We start from the raw sequence: 24,002 nt of genomic DNA, 5'->3' as shown, positions 1-24,002 counted from the left end.
GCGGTGGGAAATCAAAACTCTACTTCTGCAGTCGCTCTGTCCCATTATCAGTTTGAAAAACCCTGGTGGAAAGATGAAGCTGTTTCTAAAGTTTGCCTAAAGAGCTATACGGATCCCACCTGAAGAATAAATGGACGAATCTGACCTCATAAACGGAATAACTACTGATTCTACGTTTAAGAAGAAACGTCTAGCAGTATTGTGTTTACGGGTGAGCAACTTTTCCTATCCATGACTTTTGATGCAGTTTTCTATCTGTGTTGTGGGAATGTTGAGAGATTGAAATTCATTTTAACAGTTTAGAACAATTTCAAAGAGTAACCATTTAGAATTGAAAAAGTAACAGTCCAGAAGAACTTCTTGCCTAGACCTGATTATCTCCAAATCAGTGTTGTCTGTATCCACATAGAACCTGTTTGACATGCACAGATCTGTTGATCGAGCTTATTGTTTGTTTGCTTCTCAGAGGTTTTACAGTCATTTCATGAGCTCAGAACTGTGGTTGAACTGTCAGCAGAACCAGCACTGAATGCTATTTGAATTACATTACATACAAAGATCACAGCTGTTTGACTCTTTGCAGAATTTGTGACATGGAAAAGGAAAAGGAAGTGTAGATCTTCCTCTGGGACTATGGAGATAGAGTCTGTCATTTCCAGCTGTTATCTAATGATATTCTATGTAGACAGGCCTTTTTCTCCATCTGTTACATTTCTCACTAGGTCTCCCGGTTACGTGGTCTGATGCACCACCATCGCACCCTCCAATTCTCAAAACACAGTAAGATGACTTAGGCCATCGCACTTTTGTGTTATCACTGCTTATCAAAACTTTCACTGTTCTGCTTTTTCACTCTCTGTGGTGATATGGACTGTATTGGAGTCGGGTCAGAGCAGAGGTACTGCTGTAGCCAGTATTTGGATAGCGCTTGCCAGGCCAGGGGCAGTTACTGTGGGGGCTTGTGTTTGACTTTCCACCATCCGCTTAAGCAAACATGAGGACCAGATGAAAACTTTCATACTGAACTGCATGGGGAAAGAGTAATAAAAACCTCCTTCAGTATCAATGGTGTAGTCTTAAGGCTGAAATTCAATACATGACTTTTGAAATGCCTGTTTTAAAACAATATAAGCATCATATACTTGCCTATTTTGTGGTTACAGAGAAAAACTCACACACTAAATAACTGAGGATCACCCAGACTTTAAAGTCTGAACACAAAGATTGTCCATACTTCTAAATAAGCTATATGCCAAGGCGCATCTCAAGTGGTCCAAAAATTGTAAAGTTGGTTGAATCTGAACACAACAAACTCACAGAGAAGCATGCGCCTTGCTAGGAGATGCATGACAAAAGAAAACAATATGTGTTTTCTTTTGTGGCTCAAAATATCAAACATGTTTGATATCCTCCGACTGAATGGAATCATAGACTGAAGCTAAACAAAACCTGAGTCTGTGCCCATTACACTTCACAATTTTCTTTGAAATCTTCCAACTCCAACTGCTCGAAATCTACAGACTGGCTCTGACTTGTGACAACTGACGTCAACACGTCCAGAGTCAGACTGTAGATCAATGCCAAAATCTGGGCAAAAATCAAAAATTTGAGAATTTGTGATGTGACAGCATTAATTCTAAAATAAGTAAACATTTGTTGGAGATTACTCTTAAACTTTCTCTCAGAGGAGTTGTGGAGTGTCTCAGACATGTCTGAACAGGACCAGTGATTGTTACTGTGGCAATGAGCTCATGGAGAATCCGAAAAACAGAAACCTGGAAGATGACACTCTCCCAGGTTGCCAAATTATGAGTTCATTTCATTCATTGCCTAAACCTCATGTCATTTTAAACCATATGACTTTCTATCTTATGTAGAACACAAAAGTAGATGTTTTTCATAATGTTCACACTGCTGTTTTCATACAACAGTATGTAGTATCTAGGGAATTTTTTTTTAACTCAAAAAGAGCCATAAAAAGTATCATAAAGTTAGTCCATACCTCTAAATATTCTGCATTTGGTTGATTTTTAATTTTCCACTTTTTTGAGTGATTACCTTTCTGTATTAGTATAGCAAAAACACTTTTGAACATTCTTGTTATTTAGAAATTAAATAAAAAAGGTCAAGCAACCTCCATTGGACCTCTTTAAATGGATTGACCCTGGTGCTTTTTTGTCATATTGGGTGCTTGTCCACCCCTTTTCACTGTCTACTGTGGTTGTATGGGGAAGAGCATTTTGAATGTTCTGTAAAATTTCTTCTATATTCCACAAAAGCAAGAAACTGGGTTTTGAAACAATATGACAGAGTTTTCACTTTTGGATTAAGGGTTTTAAGCAGCACTGGAATTAAATGCAACATCAGCAATAGTGGTTCTTTGATGTGATCATCATTCATTGTCTCAGTTACTGAACTTGGGTGCAATTGAGGAATTTCCCCTTGGACTGGGAAGAGCATAGGACAGAGGGAGTGTGAGTCATGCCTTTTCTGGGAAATGAGAGAATCAGTTTAGGACTTGAGATGAATCCCACAATGGATTGTGACATGTGGACAAAGGGACTGGAGTGGGATGTGTGTAGGTGGGTGTGGAGGGGATATATGGGATGAATAGAGGGATGTTTTTTTTTTTTTAGCTGTGACAAAGTGCCTTGGTTCAAAACATTACATGCATGGGCACCAAAATATATCTTGTCTGTGCCTAAGTGTCCATTTAGGGCAAAAAATTGTGTATTAATAAATTTTAATATTTTTATATGATTTATGTACTTATTATATGGTGTCGAATGACATTATGTGTGTTGATTCAGATTCTGGAGTAGGATTGAAATTCATATGCATAATTAAAAGCAAACCCAATCCAAGGTTTCACAACAACAGTACCAGACAGTCAAAATCCCAAAATCAGTTCAGAACTCGTGTAACAGATTAAAAAAGAAATCTAAAGCAATCGATCTACAGGTGTGAAAGCACCTTACGACTACAAGAGGGTGGGGCAGAAAACAGTGAACTAGGACAAAGCCAAAACCACAGCAGTATACAAATCAACTCTCAGAGCTGCATGTGGGCTGACAAGATTTCACAATGTGCTGAGTATTTATACATAAACAGGAAATATGAACCAGGTGTAAATGACTGAATGGTTTCAGAAGCCTTGGGAATATTGTGGGAAGATGGGTCAGCAGACATGGGTCTTACAGCATGTTTCTTGTTGAGTTTCAGTTTGACAGTTGTCTTCTGTAAACGCAGGTATTGTTTTTTTCCCTTCCAGCTCTGTTTGTGTCCCTGCAATTCTCCTGACACTTTCCAGCTCCCCAGAGGAGTAGTTTGGCATTGGGGAAGTGCACATAGTATACAAAGAAATGACTGAAGTAAGTAGCCTATGTATTTCTATATAATTATGTCCAAGCCTGACTTCATACTTTCCTCAAGACGTCATTGCAGTGCAAAAGTGCTTTTAAAATAGTTTAAGGCTTTCAGAAGGTCAGAAATGCTTTTGATTAACATCCCAAAGTTACAGCAGATGTTTGGTAAGAATCCTTATTGGCGATGCCAACTCTTACGTACATACAACGTAAGAAAGAAGAAAAAGCCATTGGTCTGCTTGCAGTCAGAGTCATGAAAAGGTCTTTAAGCTGTATTTTGCTGTTACATCCAGCTCGTTCTTGACTGCAATTTCAAGAGGTCATACACAAAATGTATTAATAAATAATAGAATATTTTATTAAAATGATTCCATTAAGCTACACTGAGAAAAGCAGAGGTGTGTAGTGGTTAACTTGCAAAAGCAACAAAGTAATATAGAACCGTTAATGAAAGTCAGGACACATGCAAATAGCCTTGACTCTGCTGGAGAGATTAACCTACCTGGGAAAGATCCCTGTCAGAAACAAAAGACACACACCCAATTGAACTAATTAATCACTATTGGGAGAAAAAGAGAGAGAGGAAGGCCAGGGTCATAAGGTTGTCTAGGGGTACCAGCATTCCAGGAGCCTTATTTCTGGTATGTATCTTCATTTTTCTTGTGCATTCAGGAATAAATTGTTTTCTTGATTTCAAAGTCCCGTGCAGATTGATTCCAGAAATGCTTTTTTTCTGGAATGCATCTCTCCTGCAGAGTTCTCGATGTTTAGTTCTATTCATGCTGAAGTGGATTTTCCCAAGGTGAAACCAGAAATCAAGATTTCTATAGTGCTTGCCTTTATACAATACAGATTGTGTCAAAGCAGCTTTACAGAGATAAACAGAAAAATAGCAGAATCAATAATGGAAACAACTATGGAGACAAGTCAGGTTCCACTGTAAAGCAGCTCTTTTATGAGTTCAGTTCAGCTTTAAGCAGTTCTACAAAAGGCAGCAATGTCTTTATCCAGTTCAAGTCAGTTCAGTGTTGATTCAATTCAGTTTAATACCAGTGTCGATGTTGCATGAAGATGTAAAGCAGCTCCACAGAAGATGATAGTGCCATTAATTCAGTTCAAGTTTTGTTCTCATCCGATGGTGTCAGTCAGTGCAGTCATATCGATAAATTTCTTAAAATTAAGTGACTTTAAGACCCCAATTCAGCAAGCCAGAAGGCATCAGTGGCAAAGTAAAACTGTATTCCATTTCCTTATGTTTGGCCTTTTTTGATACTTGAAAAAAGTAACATTTAACAAGTAACATTTGAAACTAACATTTAATGGAACAACATAGCATACTTCCTGGAAGCAGCAATGCTATTTCGTGTCATACTTGCTGTATAATATAATTTATATAATCAGACCAGGACAACAAATAATCAAGGTTCAAGCTTACTAATTAGCATACAGTTGAGGAAATAAGTAACTTTAAGTAACTGTATATTTTAGATAGTTTCCAAAGCCCTGGACAAGATCCATTAAGCAACCATCTAATAAAATCTGACATATTGGTTGAGATAGTTGCCTAGCTGCAGTTTTAATTACTTTCTATTTAAATGATCAACTTTTGGAGGTTCTGATGTAGAGCATATTCCAGAATAATATAGTGTTTATCTTGCTTTTAAAGTTCACTCAATCCATTTTTGACTTTCCAGCAGGGCTTCTCCGCTTCCACTCTATTAAAGCGCTATCGTCTGGCCATGACAGAATCAAACTCAGTCTCCTCACCATCCGGTACTGCTGCTGAGGACCCGTCAGAGGGTAAGGACCTTTCAGCAGATGGGGATCCCAACTTCCCCATGTCTTCACTGGCAGAACTTCTGGACAATGATGATGGATCACAGCCGCCCCAGGATTCAGCTCGACCTGGACAACAGAATGATAACAAGCAGAACTCGCGGATAAGATTCCCAGGAGCCTTTAAAAAGGGAGTTCCTAACCCTATGGACCTTCTTGAGTCCACCATGTCTGAGTATCCAGTGGCACCTGGGCCTAAGAAAGCACCTATGGACTCCCTGTTCGACTATGGCACATGTAGGGAGGTCAACAACCAGAAAAAACGCAGGAAGAAACTTCCACGAGGGTGAGAGACATATAGCTTCAGTGATTTTGGTTTATATTAGGGCTTTTGCCACTTTTGTTGATACAGTAGCAGAAAAGGTACAGGAAATGATGAAAGGAGGGGATGAGAGGAGGAAAATGTCGGAATCAAACTTGAATTGCCCAAGCACATGTACTGCTAAGTCATGGCAAAAATGCTTTTTGGCTGGTATATAACCTCTCGCCCTCTGAAATAATTTTCTTTGTTGCATGATTTTTAAAATATATATAATATAATATAATATAATTCTAAAATAACATTTTACATACTATCTTTTTGTATACTTAAAAAAATACAAAGTTGTTAATAAGTGTTTATTATCTGGACTTGTGTTTCATTACCTAGGACAGCAAGTGAGCCAGGACTGCCACTGCCAAAACCCCCCAAAAAAAGTATACAGTTACTTTCAGGAATCTTAAAACAGAGTGGGGCACATCGATTACTGGGTGATAGAGTGCAGACTGGGGTTTGGGGAGTCCTTATTATGAAATAATCACTCTTGGCAATGTATTATAAATATTTATGAATAAATATTTATTTGTATAGCACCTTTCATACGTAAAATGCAGCTTGAAGTACTTTACCGGTCAGAATACAAAAAATATAGAATATAGTTAAATTGAATGTTTAATTAAGAAAAGCCAAATAGGAATTTTCTTTCTTTAATTGTGGCGAGACTATGGTCAGATCTCCTCTGAATGCTTTACAGATAATGAAGTGTCACTTTTGTATGTATTATGCTTAGGGATGCACCGAAATGAAAATTATGGGCAGAAACTGATAATTCTAGATGCACTTGGCCGGAAAACAAAAACCGTAAATGCTTTGTAAGAATGATTTATTATTTTATTAAATAATATAAAGTAATTTTGTAAGACTTTTTAATTTAACGCAACAATTTTCATGATACTGAATAAAAAAAAACACAAGCCAATGAAATAACCACACTTTTATTAAAAGTAACACAAAAAATTAGACAGAAAATATATTGATATTAAATATCAATATATTATTTTTATTCAGTATTATCAGAGCATCTGAGCAGAGCATAACTGGGAGCAGCTCAGTGAATGCGAGGGTAGCTCATTTTACCAGCGTTGCACAGTACAGCTGTACTACACCATGTTACAGCACAGTAGCGCTATTGCAAACAGGAACAAGTACACTACATAGACATTTTCTGCTGACTTTGCTTTTCCGGTGAGCATGAGCGGAACGCACAATTTGTTTTTATTTTTTACTATGAGCATTATGTCAACCAATAAGAAAACAGTTGCAATACAAAAATACAAAATAATAATAATAATAAAATAAAATAATTTAAAAAAAAATTATAATAAAACAATTAAATTACTAGACAGGGGTATAGAATTAAACAAAACACATTGCATTCAAAGGAAAAGATTAAACAGCTTACAAATTTCAATAGTTTTTAAAGCCTTCTTAATTCATGAGTTAGAGATAGTCTCAAAGTAATGCTGTATTTCAGCAAGCAAAACATAAAACAGTGGCTTTTGAAATTAAAATTTACATTTTTGTATATACAATTTTGTTAACAAAATAAGGAGATTAAGTAAGTACAATTTGTTTTTCTGTAAATGCACTTTTTTTTTGGAGCGGAACGCACATTCATAGAGCGGAATATTGAGCGGAGCGTCACAACGCGCAGTGACGACAGTGTTGCCAAGTCCGCGGTTTTCCTGCGGAACTCCTGTAGCTACTTTAACACTGTTGCCACGGGTTGTTTTTCATGTCCGCGGGTTGAAGCGACTCCAATAACATAATATTTATCCCCTGGAATGCGTGTATTTTACCCTCGAAACGCGATTTTTAATTGTGGACCCCCTCGAAACGCCATTGGGCTAGTTTTGAGTAGCGATTGGGCGGGTTTTCCTGGCAACCCTGGACTAGAGGGAGCGTGAAACCTGCGCGCTGCACACTGCTGGGAGGTGCGGCGCGCCGTATATTTTCTGTGACCGAAATTTTGGTGCATCCCTAATTATGCTCCATGCTGAGGACAGTCTACTCATGATTTTGCACTCGATCATGCACAGTGGGGAAATGAATGTCTGTTGTCGTTTCCATGAATGCTTTTGGAGTAATGTTTATGTTGAGGTCTGTTAGGCAGTCAGTTTTTCCTCAGTAGACTTATTTATGGATGTTATTTTTTTTTTATATAGTCCATTAGGACTTAGCTATGGTAAAATTCAAGCCAGGTAGGGTGGTTCCTCTGGCTGTCATTACATCTCAACCGCTACACCTCAGTGTTTTTGTAAATGCCCTGTACAATTATATATTTGTTACATGTTAAGGTGCAACAAGTAATGCTTCTTCCAAAAAAGTTTTATAGTGGTTGTTAGAGTGTAAATGACACTCATATGAGATGAAGACTCCAAGGGCTTAAAAAAGTGAAGTCAATCCCCCCATTAAGGAAGCTGTGTTACATCACGACCAGCAGTGTCTTGCAATTTAATCGATGTCAGATTTTTGGTTTAGGCCACAAAAAAGAGACAGTGAAACATAAACGTACTTGGTGCACTTTTAACTGGAGTCGTAATCTTCTTTAAAGTTCCTTTAAAAGCATGTGTTTTCCCCCTACAGGAAGGCCGAGACTGAGATGTCATGTGACGAGGGATCCCCAGAGCCCCCTGTTCTTAAAGTCTTCAATCGCTGGCTGTTGTTTGAAGCCGTATCTCGAGCAGATCGAGGAGCTCTGGATGGTCTCCTGCAGTATCTTCAGTCACATGAAAAGAGGCTGATAGATGAGGAGTTCAAAGGTGCATTCTGGGAATGGTTTAGTCTATGAGCAAAGAGCAGTAAGTGTATGTTTAGGTTTGCTGTCCAGAATTCAGACTGAACAATGATGTCTTAACAGTTTTATGTGGGTAAGAAACTGTTAATAGGAAATTTTACTTCCCTTAATAATGATTTCACTTTTTTATTAAAACGACAAAGCCCTCCTGTATTACACATGAGAAATCAACAGGGTCATGTCCCTAAATATCCGATGTTATCGCAACCCTTTTCCTTCATGGTCCATTTGTTAGGCTTTTGTTGTTGTGCTTTTTTCATTTAGCAAAGGAAATTCTATTATATCAGCTGACGTGACCCCGCAAGGTGGGGTCGTATTTCTACTTCCTGCCTCAAAGGCCAAGCAAGCTTTTGACAGAGAGTAGTAAAAAATCGCAGCAAACTGTCACAAATGGAAGGAAGGATTCTGTTTGAGGGGATCAAACATAACTCTGGCTAAATATAAACGCTGGAAAAATTCTCACTTGATCCATGAGTGAAGTAGATCAGGAATTAGAAAACTAGAGGAAAATTTGATACCTTTATGAAAGAAAGGCAGCAAACATTGCTGATACTTTCATACTTCAGATTAGCGATTTGAACAAACCCCTAACGTTAATTATTAAACTTTAATGTGCAAATTTTCTCTTAAAGTTTGCACTTGCTTGATGTTAAAAAAGCCAAACAAAATCCCATAGAAGTACATTGAAGGAGGGACACCGGTCATATCTAAGAGCCAGATTATCATACAGACTTGGGACAGACTCAAATTTTCTTAATAAAAGGTAAAACTCTAGTTGATAACAGATGTTCTTTCCTCTACTTTCTCTAGAACCTTCTACAGGGAAGACGTGCCTACCAAAAGCACTTCTGAACCTGCACAATGGTCACAACGATACCATCCCTGTGTTGCTGGACATTGCCGAACAGACAGGAAACCTCAGAGAGTTCATCAACACGCCCTTCAGAGATGTGTATTATAGGGGTGAGTCCTCCAACCACTAAAGACTGACCAGATTCAACACAAAAAATTCAGCCGTTAGAATCTGTTTTCAAGCATCATTTGTCTTAAAAGTTTCCAAAATCTGTGGCTTGAGCTAATGTTTGCTCTGAGCAGCTTCCAGTGCCGCCCTGAGCAGGTTAATGAAATATGAGCAGGAAGGTGGAGTTTCATGTATGCTTCTGACTGAGCTCAATGTTAGAGAAGTTACCCCAGAGTTAGCGTTTCTCCACCCTGTTTAGTACAAAGAGTCCCCACAAGCACTGCTGAATTTGACGCTGTTCCTCTGCGGCCTGTTTAGGGTATTTGAATTTGCCAGTGCCACACCCGATGCACTTCATAACTTTCCCTTCCCTCTGATACATAAAAATGATGAATGTTTTACATTACAGTTTTCAGCGCTGAGGCCTAGCAGCTAAGGCACTCTGGTGCTCCTGAGGGTGACAAATTCAAGTCCATCTCATGTTATGTCTCTTCCTTTTTTCTTTTCTTCTATGTCAATTAAAGTGGTAAATGGCCAAAATGTTAAAAACATTCAAATATATTAAAATATGAATATACATTGCCATTCAAAAGTTTGTGGTCAGTAAGATTAATTTTTTATTTTTTTAAGAAATTAATACTTTTATTCAGTAAGTACACATGACATTGATTAAAAGTGACAGTAAAGACTTTTACATTGCTACAAAAGATTTCCATTTCAAATAAATGAAAAAAAAAGTATCACAATTTTACAGTTTTGCTTATTACTATTAATGTTGAAAACAGTTGCTTAATTTTAAGAAATGTTTCTTGAGCACCAAAATGATTTCTGAAGGATCATTTTACACTGAAGACTGGAGTAGTGTCTGCTGAAAATTCAGCTTTGCCATCACAGAAATAAATTACATTTTTAAATATATTGAAATAGAAAACAGTTATTTTAAATTATAATACTATTTCATAATATTACTGTTTTTGCTGTAGTTTTGATCAAATAAATGTAGCCTTGGTGAGCATAAGACACTTCTTTCAGAAATATTTAAAAATCTTACCGGCTCCAAGCTTTTGAATGGCAGCATATTATAAATATATTACAGTAATTTCATTTTTATTTATATGTTCTGGCAGTAGACTCATATATAAACCTAATTTTTTATTTTTATTCCATTGTAATCTTTGACATGTTGTACATGCCAGGTTTGTAATAGCAGCATTATTAATAAAGGGAAGTTAAAGAGTTCTCGAAATACATAATAACGTACTTGCAGCAGACTTTGTCTAGTCTGCCTCTCATTTCCTCAGGAAACAATCACTCACACATTGGTTCAGTTTGTTTACTAGTGTTGGTTCCAGTCCTCCAGGCAGTAAAGTGTATATGTCAGATAGGCTAATTCTGTCAGGCAGCAGATTTCCTTGTGTAGACCCACTGCCAAAATCAAACACATACAAATGCACTGAACTACTAAAATCAAGTCATTTAAGATGATTCAGTTCTTCTCAGTTCAACCAAGTATGTGATAAAATACTTCCTTAAATTTGGACTTTAGGTTTAGGCATCCTTTATTAGTGTATTAAATCTGAGGACAGTAGAAAGAAATAAAGTTATATGTAGTCTCTAGTCACAGTCACTAGGGACAAATGTTAATACCATGCACTGGTGACACATTCGTTGTTCATACACACGTTAAGATACTAAACGTAATTATTTTGTAAATATGGACACAGGGTGGCGGTCTGTTCAAACTGATGACACATGGGTCACTACAAAACATAAATGTTAATAGCCAAAGCAAACAGAACTCAGTGTATTTTCGTTAATCTAAAATATATCTAAAAACGAAAGGAGCAGGTGACCTTAGCAGAGAGAAAAAAAGTTTTTTTTTTTATGTCCTTTAGAGCTCTCACACAAACACTCAATACAAAACTACAGGCTCTGGGCACAACATGAGCCGTATTGCCTTATTTTCATATTGCAATATTTCCTCTTGTGTAAAATAAGTTGATTGTATCTAATAATATCATGCTGGTTCCCGCTGCTCTGTGTGATAAGATGTGTCATAGATAACAGTTTTTTTTTTGTAACATTACAGAGCGCTTTGGTTTGGATGTTGTGCTCAATTCATTATCATGTGATGAACTGCTTCTAACTGATTCTTCACTGGCATCTGCATTTATAATAAAAATGTGGTGTGTCTGTAGGTCAGACGGCACTGCATATCGCCATAGAACGACGATGCAAACAGTATGTGGAGCTTCTGGTGGAGAAGGGGGCTGATGTTCATGCCCAGGCCAGGGGCCGATTCTTCCAGCCCAGAGAGGAGGGTGGATACTTCTACTTCGGTGGGTTTGTTGATGCTAGTTTTGTTCTAAAGGTTTAAACAGTCTGTGTTGCGAGTGATAAGGAATATAGTTCAAGATCCAACCAGTTATTAATGTACTCTGAACTCTGTTGTGAAACATCTGGCCCAATGATACAGTGCTAACCTCATTACAACCATGCTGGAGCCTTTAACTCCCAAAGTGATGTGTGGGAAGCTCCATTTCCTGTTTTATCAGTCACTTTGTGGTCAGTAAGATTTTATTTTTGACAGAAATGAATATTTGAATGAGTAATATACTTTTATTTAGTAAGCATTAAATTGATCAAAAGTGACAAATTTAAAGACACGTATAATTGTAAAAAAAAAAAGAGAATGTAACATTGAAAATAATAAGAAATATTTATTGAGCACCAAATCAGCTTATTAGAATGATTTCTGAAGGATCATGTGACACTGATGATCTGGAGTAATGGAAGCTGAAAATGCAGCTTTGCCATCACAGGAATAAATTACATTTTTAAATATACTGAAATGGAAACGTTATTTTAAATTATAATAATATTCCACAATATTGCTGTTTACTGTTTTTGATCAAATGCAGCCTTGTTGAGCATAATAAACCTTTCCCCCCAAAAAACAATGTTGAAAACGGAGTGATTTACTGGAGGTCTTGACATGTATTTCTTCTGTTTGAGAGAGTTAGAAGCAGCAGTCCGGCCATTATAACTTTGCCAATGAATACACAATACATTATACAATACATTTGGCCCAGTGATTCCCATAGTAACATCAAGTGATTTTCTTTCCTTTTTTCCTAAAACCCTCGCTATAGTTGGCAAATGTAAGGAGCATTACACAGTTTACATTCATTAGCTATGAATAAAAAGGTTTCTGGAGCTTAGAGGAAAACCAACAAGACATTATGTCACAAATAAAACAAGTGTTGGATGTACTAAGGATGTAAGAGATTGAATGGAGCTTCTGTTTTTGCAATGGAAAATACATTAAAAGGGTCTTATATTTGGAGGCCTGATGATGGTCTGATGTACACCAGAAAAGTTTCCTCCTCATCTGCCTGAACACATTCTACCCCCTGTTGACCAGAGTGTGTTATTACAGCTGTGTGAAAATTGATTTTCTTAAAGGGATAGTCCACCCAAAAATTACTCACCCTCATGTTGTTCCAAACCTGTATACATTTCTTTCTTCTGTGGAACACACACACAAAAAATATTCTGAAGAATGTTGGTAACTAAACACTTTTGGTTCCTATTGTATTGACAAAAAAATACAATGGAAGTCAATGGGAGACGAAAGTGTTTGATATTAATGCATACAGGTTTGGAACAACATGAGGGTGAGTAAATAATTTTTGGGTGGACTATCCCTTTGATGCATGCTTCTACATGCTATTGTGCATGATTCATTAGTGCATGTAATTACAAAGAAAAGAAAAGTTTGTTTTTGTAATTTTTCATCAAAATGTAAGCTTTGCTTTGCTTCTAAAGCGAGTGACATCTTTGGATAATATGTAATAAGTCCTGCCCCTACATTTCTTCATCACAGGAATAAATTACATTTTTAAATATACTGAAATGGAAACGTTATTTTAAATTATAATAATATTCCACAATATTGCTGTTTACTGTTTTTGATCAAATGCAGCCTTGTTGAGCATAATAAACCTTTCCCCCCAAAAAACAATGTTGAAAACGGAGTGATTTACTGGAGGTCTTGACATGTATTTCTTCTGTTTGAGAGAGTTAGAAGCAGCAGTCCAGCCATTATAACTTTGCCAATGAATACACAATACATTATACAATACATTTGGCCCAGTGGTTCCCATAGTAACATCAAGTGATTTTCTTTCCTTTTTTCCTAAAACCCTCGCTATAGTTGGCAAATGTAAGGAGCATTACACAGTTTACATTCATTAGCTATGAATAAAAAGGTTTCTGGAGCTTAGAGGAAAACCAACAAGACATTATGTCACAAATAAAACAAGTGTTGGATGTACTAAGGATGTAAGAGATTGAATGGAGCTTCTGTTTTTGCAATGGAAAATACATTAAAAGGGTCTTATATTTGGAGGCCTGATGATGGTCTGATGTACACCAGAAAAGTTTCCTCCTCATCTGCCTGAACACATTCTACCCCCTGTTGACCAGAGTGTGTTATTACAGCTGTGTGAAAATTGATTTTCTTAAAGGGATAGTCCACCCAAAAATTACTCACCCTCATGTTGTTCCAAACCTGTATACATTTCTTTCTTCTGTGGAACACACACACAAAAAATATTCTGAAGAATGTTGGTAACTAAACACTTTTGGTTCCTATTGTATTGACAAAAAAATACAATGGAAGTCAATGGGAGACGAAAGTGTTTGATATTAATGCATACAGGTTTGGAACAACATGAGGGTGAGTAAATAATTTTTGGGTGGACTATCCCTTTGATGCATGCTTCTACATGCTATTGTGCATGATTCATTAGTGCATGTAATTACAAAGAAAAGAAAAGTTTGTTTTTGTAATTTTTCATCAAAATGTAAGCTTTGCTTTGCTTCTAAAGCGAGTGACATCTTTGGATAATATGTAATAAGTCCTGCCCCTACATTTCTTTTGTCATGTCAAATATTCTAATTAGTTTATCCTCCCAGGACGTTAGTGGTTACAAAGCTGTGATTTTAAAATCAAGCTGAGAATTTGAATTCCCTATTCATGAACCTCATTTACATCTCACAAATTTTAAACCCCAAAACAAGACGTCTGCTATGGAACTGATTGAAAGATGCAAAACTATTTTAAAATAATCCAAGGATGACAGAATAGGATGACAGAATAGGATTATCTTTTCTGGTGCCCTGCCAGGAGTCTCCATCTCTCTTTTATTCACCTGTAAATTATTTTCATTTGTATTAGACACGGCTGTCAGTGTTTAATCCGTCCTGATCTGAGCACGAAGGGAGTCATTCGCCGCGGAGCTTCCCGGTTCCCTGTGAGCACTGACAGCTAATGTGATTTAGCAGTCACGCTAACCGCTCTCTGAGCGCGTGCAAATCAATGAGAGGGAAGCGTTTCTATAAGAAGTGACATGAAAATAATCTGTCACCCCTGGCAACAGCTCACTCTCAAGTCTCTCTGTTTGGTTTTCCTGTTTGAGATGGCTTGCTTTTGAGACAAGCACTAATTGAGTACTGGATACAAATAGTGACATTTAGATCAAAGCATATTTGTCATGTGAGCCCTGCAAAGGACTGATTGACTTTTAGTGGCTAATTGTATTTCTTCATCGTGGTGTTTAGTAAAGGAAAATAATAGATAAAAGGGACATCTGGAGGTTGGAGTCTAATAGCTGGGCAGAGATCCTAGAGCATTTTTTGTGTTTTGGATGCTGGTGCTCATCAGGCTTTTTAAGTAGCTTAACCAGCAAGACTACCGTTTGGAACCAGATTTATCGGACTATGATGGTCAATCAACAGCTGAACCAACTCAAAACCAGCATAAACCATAATGCTGGTCTAAACTGATCTTTTCAGTTGAACAGTGGAAAACACTTACAGATAAAATGATGCACTGAATACATGTGTCTGCTATAAACACTTCAAAAGTTAAGGGATTGGTAAGATTTTTTAAATGGTTTTAAAAGAAGAATGTTCACCAAAGCGGCATTTATTTTTTAAAAAATACAGTAAAAACTGTAATATTGTGAAATATTATTACAATTTATTAATAACTGTTTTCTATCTTTATATATTCTAAAACGCAATTTCCTGCTGTGATGGCAATGCTGAATTTTTAGAAGCTATTACTCCTGTCCTCAGTATCATATGATAATTTTAATAATTTAATTAATTTAACATGATCCTTCAGAAATCAAGAAACATTTCTTGTTAGTATCAGTTTCTGCTGCTTAATATTTTTGTGGAGATACATTTTTTTTCAGGATTATTTGATGAATAGAAACTCCAAAACAACAGCATTTATTTGAAATACAATCTCTTGTAGCATTATAAATGTCTGTCACTTTTGATCAATTTATTGCATCTTTGCTGAATAAAAGTATTCATTTCTTTAGAAAAATCTTTCTGACCCTAAACTTTTAAATGGTAGTGTATGTAAAGAAAATGTTGTTATAATGATTTTGTTTAGAATTACAATTTAGACAAATTGACAACTTAAACTGTTCATTATATTGCCTCTTTCTCATTATACAGGTGAGCTGCCTCTCTCACTCGCAGCTTGTACCAACCAACCAGACATGGTGCATTACCTGACTGAGAATAGCCACAAGACGGCAGATCTGAGGAGGCAGGATTTAAGGGGAAACACAGTCCTGCACGCCCTGGTCCATATCGCTGACAACACTCGGGACAACACGCATTTCGTCACTAAGATGTACGACTTGCTGCTCATCAAATGTGTCAAACTCTACCCAGACTGCAACTTGGAGAATGTACTCAACAATGATGGCATGTCCCCTCTCATGATGGCTGCCAAGCTGGGCAAAATTGGGGTAGGAGATCGCCTTATACTGGCAAAGCAGCTTTAGGAACATGCATTGGGAAAATGTGGTAGGAAATGGCAAAGCAAACTAAAATGAAATGTTTTTTCTCCACAGGTGTTCCAGCACATTATCCGGAGAGAGATAAAAGATGAGGAGGCTCGACATCTTTCCCGGAAGTTTAAGGACTGGGCTTATGGACCCGTCTACTCCAACCTGTATGATCTGTCTTCACTGGATACCTGCGGAGAGGAAGTTTCTGTTCTGGAGATACTCGTCTACAACAGCAAGATTGAGGTGAACATGTGGATAGACAAAAGAAAGTGAGAAAGATAATCTCTGTACTGGATGGTGCTCCATATTTTGTCATGTTATCACATGAGATTAGAGGCCTTGCAAAGTACATAAACAGCAGGAGGTGAATGATGTGACATATCTTGTGCAAGTTGTTGTGAATGTATAGAATAGCATGTATGGAAATGGTATAAAAATGCACAAAAAATAATAATCACCAAGAATCTTTTTTCATTAAGTTGATGGCTGTTTCAGTGATCAGCTTTATGACATGTTTTATCGGTTGTGCCCTCAGAATCGCCATGAGATGTTGGCGGTGGAACCCATAAACGAGCTGCTGAGGGCCAAGTGGCAGAAGTTTGCCGCTGTGACCTTCTACATCAGTGTGTTTTCCTACCTTGTCACCATGATCATCTTCACTCTTGTGGCCTATTATCGTCCATCAGTGGGTACAGTGAGTATAGTCTGCAGTTTCCAGTCAGACTAATCTTCCATCTGCTTCAATGGGGAGAGAATGAAATCTCCTAAATTGTTAGTCAAGATTACATTTTGGTAACATGTCAAATTACAAAACCAATAGTATTATAATTAAATTCAACCTTTAGCTCAAGTCAGGCTAAAGCACACTATATAATTTGTCTAGCAGGTATATTGAGCTTTCTCGTATTAATTTTTCTGTGAGTAGACAATATTCTCCTTATATTGTTACACTACCGTTCAAAAGTTTTGGGTAAATTAAATTTTATTTTTATTTAATTTTTTACAAATATTTTAAAAATATTTTGATTTTTGATTTTTTTTTAGCAAGGATGCATTAAATCAATCAAAAGTAACAGTAAAAACATTTAAAGGGATAGTTCACCCAAAAATGCAAATTAGCCCATTATTTACTGACCCTCAAGCCATCCTAGGCATATATGACTTCCTTCTTTCAGATGAATCCAATCGGAGTTATATTAAAAATTGTCTTTGATCTTCCAAGCTGTTTAATGGCAGTCAGCGGGTGTTGCAGATCATCAGTCCGAAAGAAGTGAAATAAAGCACATCCATCCATAATAAAAAGTGCCTCACTTGGCTCCGGGGGGTGAACAAAAGCCTCCTGTAAGGAGCAAGCTAATCGAAATCCTCCGACATTCTTCTTTACAAATCCTCGTTTTGTACTTCTAATTAGTGACCGTTGTTTTGTTTTGATCTCTCCCCTGCGCTTCCGCGTTCGTCACTTTTGAGCGGCGCATGTGCAAAGCCGACCTCATACGTCATCCGCCCGGAACTGCTTCCGTGTACAACAGTGAGCGCAAGCTAGATTATATTAATTATTACGTTTTAACTATGGTTATGTTTCTTACAAAAACGCATCGATTCGCTACAGGAGGCCTTTGTTCACCCCCCGCAGCCGTGTGAGGCACTTTTTATTATGGATGGATGCGCTTTATTTCACTTCTTTTGGACTGATGAACTGCAACACCCACTGACTGCCATTAAACAGCTTGGAAGATCAAAGACCATTTTAATATAACTCCGACTGGATTCGACTGAAAAAAGAAAGTCATATACACCTAGAATGCCTTGAGGGTGAGTAATTCATGGGCTAATTTTCATTTTTGGGTTAACTATCCCTTTAATATTTCAAGATTTCTATTTCAAATAAATGATGTTCTTTTGAACAAGCAGCACAGTTGTTTTTAACATCTCCTATTATTATCAATGTTTCTTGAGCAGCAATTCAGCAAATTAAAATTTTTCTTAAGGATCATATGACACTAAATGAAGACTGGAGTAATGGCTGCTGAAAAATCTGCTTTGCCATCACAGAAATAAATTACATTAAAAAAAAAAAATTAAAATGGAAAAGTTATTTTAAATTGTAATAATATTTCACAATATTACTGTATTATATTTTGTATCAAATAAATGCAACCTTAGTGAAAATAAGAGACTTCTTTCAAAAACTTTAAAAAGTCTTACCGACCCCAAACTTTTGAATGATAGTGTACATGTGGGTGTTCATGGTTTTTATATAAAAATACAGAGTAATAACTCCTTTGCCAGATGGGCCCTCCTGTGTGATAGATAGTTCATGTGGTAGAGATACTTTCTGGGAATGAACAGGTCTGTAGTTGATTCCTGAACCATATACCTCCACAGCCCCCTTACGCCTACAACACCACAGAAGACAAGGTGCGTTTGGCAGGGGAGATCATAACCGTGGCTTCTGGAGTCTTTTTCTTTGTAACAAATGTAAGCTTTACATACACAATAACCAATCATTTTTAGTACTTTTTTTTTTTTGTAAGATCACACTTCCGTCTCAGCTTGCTAAAAGCAACAGTGGTTTGTATGTTTTAGTATGTTCAAAATCACTTTTTCCTTCCCTATCTTTCCTCCTTAGCTATCACTAAAAACCTTTAGCAGCATTTCTTGGTTTTCTCCCCTGATTTAGATTAAGGACCTTAGGCCTATGTGTCTGTGATGGTGTTTGCTCTAGCACTAGGTTGGATGAACACCCTCTATTTTACCAGAGGCCTTAAACTCACTGGAACTTACAGCATCATGATTCAGAAGGTATGAAAAGAGCAGGTTAAGGACCATGTACAGTAAATTTAATTTAACGATTCTAAATGGTGAAATCACTTTGATAGTGATATTTGTTTTCTTTACTTTTTCTTCTCTTCACCTATTTTTATGATTTTACTGACAAGTCTTGTTAAGTAAAACAAATCATAGTTTGTTTAGCTTCTCCCCCCCCAAACTTATATTTTTGTAGTTGAATCGAAAAATAAAATATCACATATACTACTGTTCAAAAGTTTGGGGTCAGTAAGATTTAAATGTTTTTGAAAGAAGTCTCTTATGCTCACCAAGGCTGCATGTATTTGATCAGAATTACCTGTAAAATTGCAGTAATATTATTTATTATTACAAAAGTGTTTTCTATTTTAATATATTTTAAAATGTAATTTATTCCTGTGATGACAAAGCTGAATTTTCAGAATCATTCCAATCTTCAATGTCACATAATAATTCTAATATGCTGATTAGGTGCTCAGTTTCTTTTTATTATCAACATTGAAAACAGTTGTTCTGCTTAATATTTTAATAAAAACAGAATGTTTTTTTCAGGATTTTTTGATGAATAGAAAGTTCAAAACAGATATATATACATGCATAAACACAAACATACACAGACACACACACACACACACACATAAATATATATATACACACTGTATATAATGTGTATATTTATATATAAATCTATTTTAATGTTTAGTAAGGTCCACTGGAAATGGGACCATGTGTGGTTTTCTTTTTCTGTAAATATAGTGAAAGGTAGGGATGGTATTATATACTGATGAAACATATGCATATGTTTGTATATAGTTAATGTCATATTATCCCCCATTATTTTCCAGTAATGACTGCATCCTAATAGTGTACACTGCTGCTAGAAACTACATAAAACCCTTATAAAAACTATCGTCTTTGCCGGTCTGCTTTCTTCTCATATTATCAGTGTAATTAAGAGACCATTACGTTTACCCATTGTGTCTTCAATTTGGGTATTTTGTTCAGATTCTAATCAAAGATTTGTTCCGGTTCCTGCTGGTCTATGTGCTCTTCATGATCGGCTATGCATCAGGTATTCTAGTAATAATAGTTCATTTATTGGTATTTTATGGAAACATTTGTCATAATTAGGGAAACTTTCATTTTGTGTTCTGCACCAGCATTAGTGTCACTGCTGACCATCTGCCCTGATAAGAAGACATGTAATGATAGCTGCCCCAAATACCCAGAATGCCGAGATGCAAACACCTTCAGCGAATTTCTCTTGGACCTGTTTAAGCTGACCATAGGCATTGGAGAGCTGGACGACATGCTAAAAGGCGCACAGGATCCCGTCGTCTTCCTCATTCTCCTGGTCACCTACATTATTCTCACCTTCGTCCTGTTACTCAACATGTTAATCGCTTTGATGGGAGAGACGGTGGGACAGGTGTCCAAAGAGAGCAAGCAGATCTGGAAACTGCAGGTGAGGTGTACACAAAAGGTCAAATGTGGCAGTCTGTTGTATAGATAGATAGTATTAAAATTGAGGTCATTTGATCATCATTTACTCTCCTTCATGTCATTTCAGCCCTATATATTTGAATGCTTCTGTGAAACACAAGAGATGTAAGGCAGAATCCAAAATTTTATTTTCCCAAAGTATTATAAAAGCTCCATACAAATCTCCTTTTGTGGGAAGAAAATAAAATACTGGGTTGGAATGACATGAAAGAGAGAAAGTGAATGATGGCAGTTTTTGGGTGAACTATTCCTTTAAGTTTTTGTTTCAGTGGTTTATTTTGGTGCCCATCTGACTGGAAGTTTTTTGTTAGCTTCTGTCCAAGGCTTTTACCTCAGTATTCGGTGGTTATAAATGCCTTTCATCTCACACATGTCATTTTCCTTTTGTTTGCATCAGTGGGCAACAACTATCCTGGACATTGAGCGGTCCTTCCCTGTGTGTCTGCGGAAGTCTTTCCGTGTTGGAGAGATGGTTACTGTGGGCAAGGGCTTGGATGGAACGCCAGACAAACGCTGGTGCTTCAGGTACAGCTACAAGATATCCACCACTCATTTATTAAATTACAGCATAAGCCTACAAGTAATTTACAGGAGTTCTGGGCCTTCATTCTTCATGCTACAGGGTGGACGAGGTGAAGTGGTCTCACTGGAATCAAAATCTGGGGATCATAAACGAGGATCCAGGCCAGAAAGACCATTACGAACAAACACAGGGTGGACGGGGCCTTCGAAGAGGTTGGTAAACAAGCAGACATGATTTTTCACAGCCATTATGCTGCATATATAAACCCTTAAACAAATATAATTTATGACTTCTGGGCGCAGAATTTACCCAGTCATAAACGAGGATCCAGGCCAGAAAGACCATTACGAACAAACACAGGGTGGACGGGGCCTTCGAAGAGGTTGGTAAACAAGCAGACATGATTTTTCACAGCCATTATGCTGCATATATAAACCCTTAAACAAATATAATTTGACTTCTGGGTGCAGAATTTACCCAGTTTTCACTCAGAAATTGCTAGTAAAGTAATAAAGTAATACATTAGATAAAACATGAAACTTTGAAGTAGTAAGACTGAAATAGTATTTTCTTGTAAAACGTACTCCAATCATTTTTGTTTTATTTATAACTTCGAAAAATCTTTTTTTTTTTACAGTATAGTAACACAGAAAATACACAGTAATACACAAAAATGTATGTTTCAAAAATCAGCTAACAGCTGTAATTTCTCTCCTCTACTCCAACAGATCGCTGGTCCACGGTCGTCCCAAGAGTGGTTGAACTGAACAGGGGCTCCAGAGACCATACCGTAGAGATGGAGCCTCTCACAGGCAGACACAGACATAAGTCTGAAAGCTAAAGCTGAACGCTAAGGACTTAAAAGAGGGTCAAGCCCTTGAAACTTTTATTAATGGGCTGACAGTTATGTATTTTATAAAAGCTGACAATAGTTCTACAGTTTTTAATCACTATTGGGAGAACAGCTCTCTATATATATATATTATGACTTTTAAAAGTATCCTGATTTTTTATGATGATGATTGTGTTTTACATGTATATTTGGACCCATGAGACACTCAGGGACATATTTAATGTGTAATGTTGTAGTGTTTTTCATGGCGTGTGCAATAGATTTTAAATAGATTAATCAATAATCATGTCAGATTACCTCAGTGTTAAATGTGCCTTGTGATAAAGTACAGTCTTTTTTTTTAATGAAAAATTCTATTGTTATTCTTTTATTATATTGCCAACCCATAATGGAAGGACAAAAATGCTGCTCTGATTTGGCCTTTGGCTTTGTATTGTAATAAAGGTCATGTAGAAAACAGATGTGGCACCCACACCAGGAGTGTGTACAATGCCAGACAGCAGCAGTTTGCTATTTTCACCTCAGTATGCTAGCAATAGTGTGACACTGAACTTAATTGGTGTGATAGTGGTAATGATTTAAAGCCACCGGTTCAGTTTAGAGGTTTCTTATTTCACTGATAAACCAATGCCAAAAGACGCATATTTTAGGGGAACTATTTGATGTATTTTTAATATATTTTAAGACCATTTCAATTTTTTGTATTATTTTTGAAGTCCATGGAGTGTGATTTATAGAGGGCTGGAACAGGGCTGATTTCAAGCCTGATTTCCAAACTCTGGTCATTGCAAATATCCTTTATGTCTTATATTAGACACTACGTATTGTTTAGGCATCAGAAGAATGTACAGAAATAGATGGTAATATATTGTTGGTAGCAAATATTATCCTGCCCGCATGTTAGATGATTGATGGTGCTGTTGATAAACATTATTTTATGTGCTGGATTGGATGACTATTCCAACAATCAGAGAGATTTGTTTCATCAACAATAAAGAGATTTTGAATCACCCACTCTTAACTAGCTGAAAGAGCAGCTTTGACTTATTCGTATTAAGAGTATATTCGTATATAAGGCTTATGTATTTTTAACTCATCTCTTGCTTCTTAATCACTAATCTGTTTACCTTAAAGGAAAGAACTGAAATTCATTACTTGACTAAGGAATCTTCAGAAGTCACATTTAACTTGCCAGCAGTTATTTTACATCGTGTCATAATAGCTCTAAAACATTTTAATAAAACATGAAATATATTGCTGTTTTTTTTAACAAGTATGCTTGTAATTTCATGTATCTCATTTCAGCTAATTAAAAATTCTAGCACTAATTCAGAACATTAGATCATGAATGCATTTTAGTCACTCAGCGTCATTACTGAGACATCCTTCTGAAGAATGAAGAATGAGACTATTATGGAAAACGCATTTTTAGAAAAAAATTAAATGTAAATTAAGTTGTATTAAATGAATGTTCCGTTCTTTGGTGAAAGTCTGCAAAAGTGTAAAAAAAAAAATACTCGAGACTACCTGACCTGTTCTAGGCGTTTTTTTTAGTGTCTGTTTTTCTCTTGACCGCTAGATGGCCACAGAGTGCCATATGTTTACTACTGCTGTTCTAACACACATCAACTGAAACTTACAAATTGCACCCGTGTACACACAATCAGTACTGTAGTTTCATATTTTATTTTGAGTTGTATTATGACTATTAATTGGTCATGATTGAATAAAGTAGTAAAGTTGTAAATATGTATTCACATGATAACCCAAAATACTATAATGCTACTATGCTGTCAAAAAATTTACTTATAGTACAACCATAGTACTTTTTTTTTACATTGTTGCTGTAAACGGAATGAAAATGACACACCTTCAGACCAGACCAGTAAAGTCACAATACAAATAACAGAATATACAACCGCCATGCACAAATATTCACTCCAACTGAGGCGATACATGAACAGCCATGACTCCATGACACTTGCTAAAGATGGTCCAGTGCACCGTCCACTGCAAATCAAATCACTGCTGCAGTCACGATTTGCAAGAACAGCTGCTACACCTCCCTCATCTTTGCCATCATTTTCCACCACTTTGGTGACAGGCGACCTTGTGTCAACCTGCAAGATGTGATTGTTTTTTGCATGCTCAGTAGCAAC

The 24,002-nt window shown here is 36.7% G+C and overlaps 1 protein-coding gene across 1 annotated transcript; it reads left to right on the top strand.

Annotated features, from left to right (window-relative positions):
• Positions 1–22,111, top strand: LOC107672638 (transient receptor potential cation channel subfamily V member 4-like). Its single transcript, XM_016465926.1, is given in 17 exon segments — positions 1–211; positions 3,272–3,371; positions 5,060–5,487; positions 8,107–8,282; positions 9,128–9,280; positions 11,477–11,617; positions 15,816–16,114; positions 16,220–16,399; positions 16,692–16,850; positions 18,542–18,638; positions 18,641–18,735; positions 18,851–18,958; positions 19,970–20,036; positions 20,125–20,429; positions 20,865–20,992; positions 21,090–21,202; positions 21,719–22,111. Coding segments are annotated over 16 exon segments (2,571 nt in total). The 5' UTR covers positions 1–211; positions 3,272–3,362; the 3' UTR covers positions 21,832–22,111.
• The last annotated feature ends 1,891 nt before the right edge of the window (positions 22,112–24,002 follow it).

The sequence above is a fragment of the Sinocyclocheilus anshuiensis genome, unplaced genomic scaffold (genome assembly GCF_001515605.1).
Source record: "Sinocyclocheilus anshuiensis isolate Anshui unplaced genomic scaffold, SAMN03320099.WGS_v1.1 scaffold100, whole genome shotgun sequence".
NCBI classification, from domain to species: domain Eukaryota; kingdom Metazoa; phylum Chordata; class Actinopteri; order Cypriniformes; family Cyprinidae; genus Sinocyclocheilus; species Sinocyclocheilus anshuiensis.
Note: the sequence above shows the minus strand (reverse complement) of the source record. Positions and strands in the feature narration are given on the sequence as shown.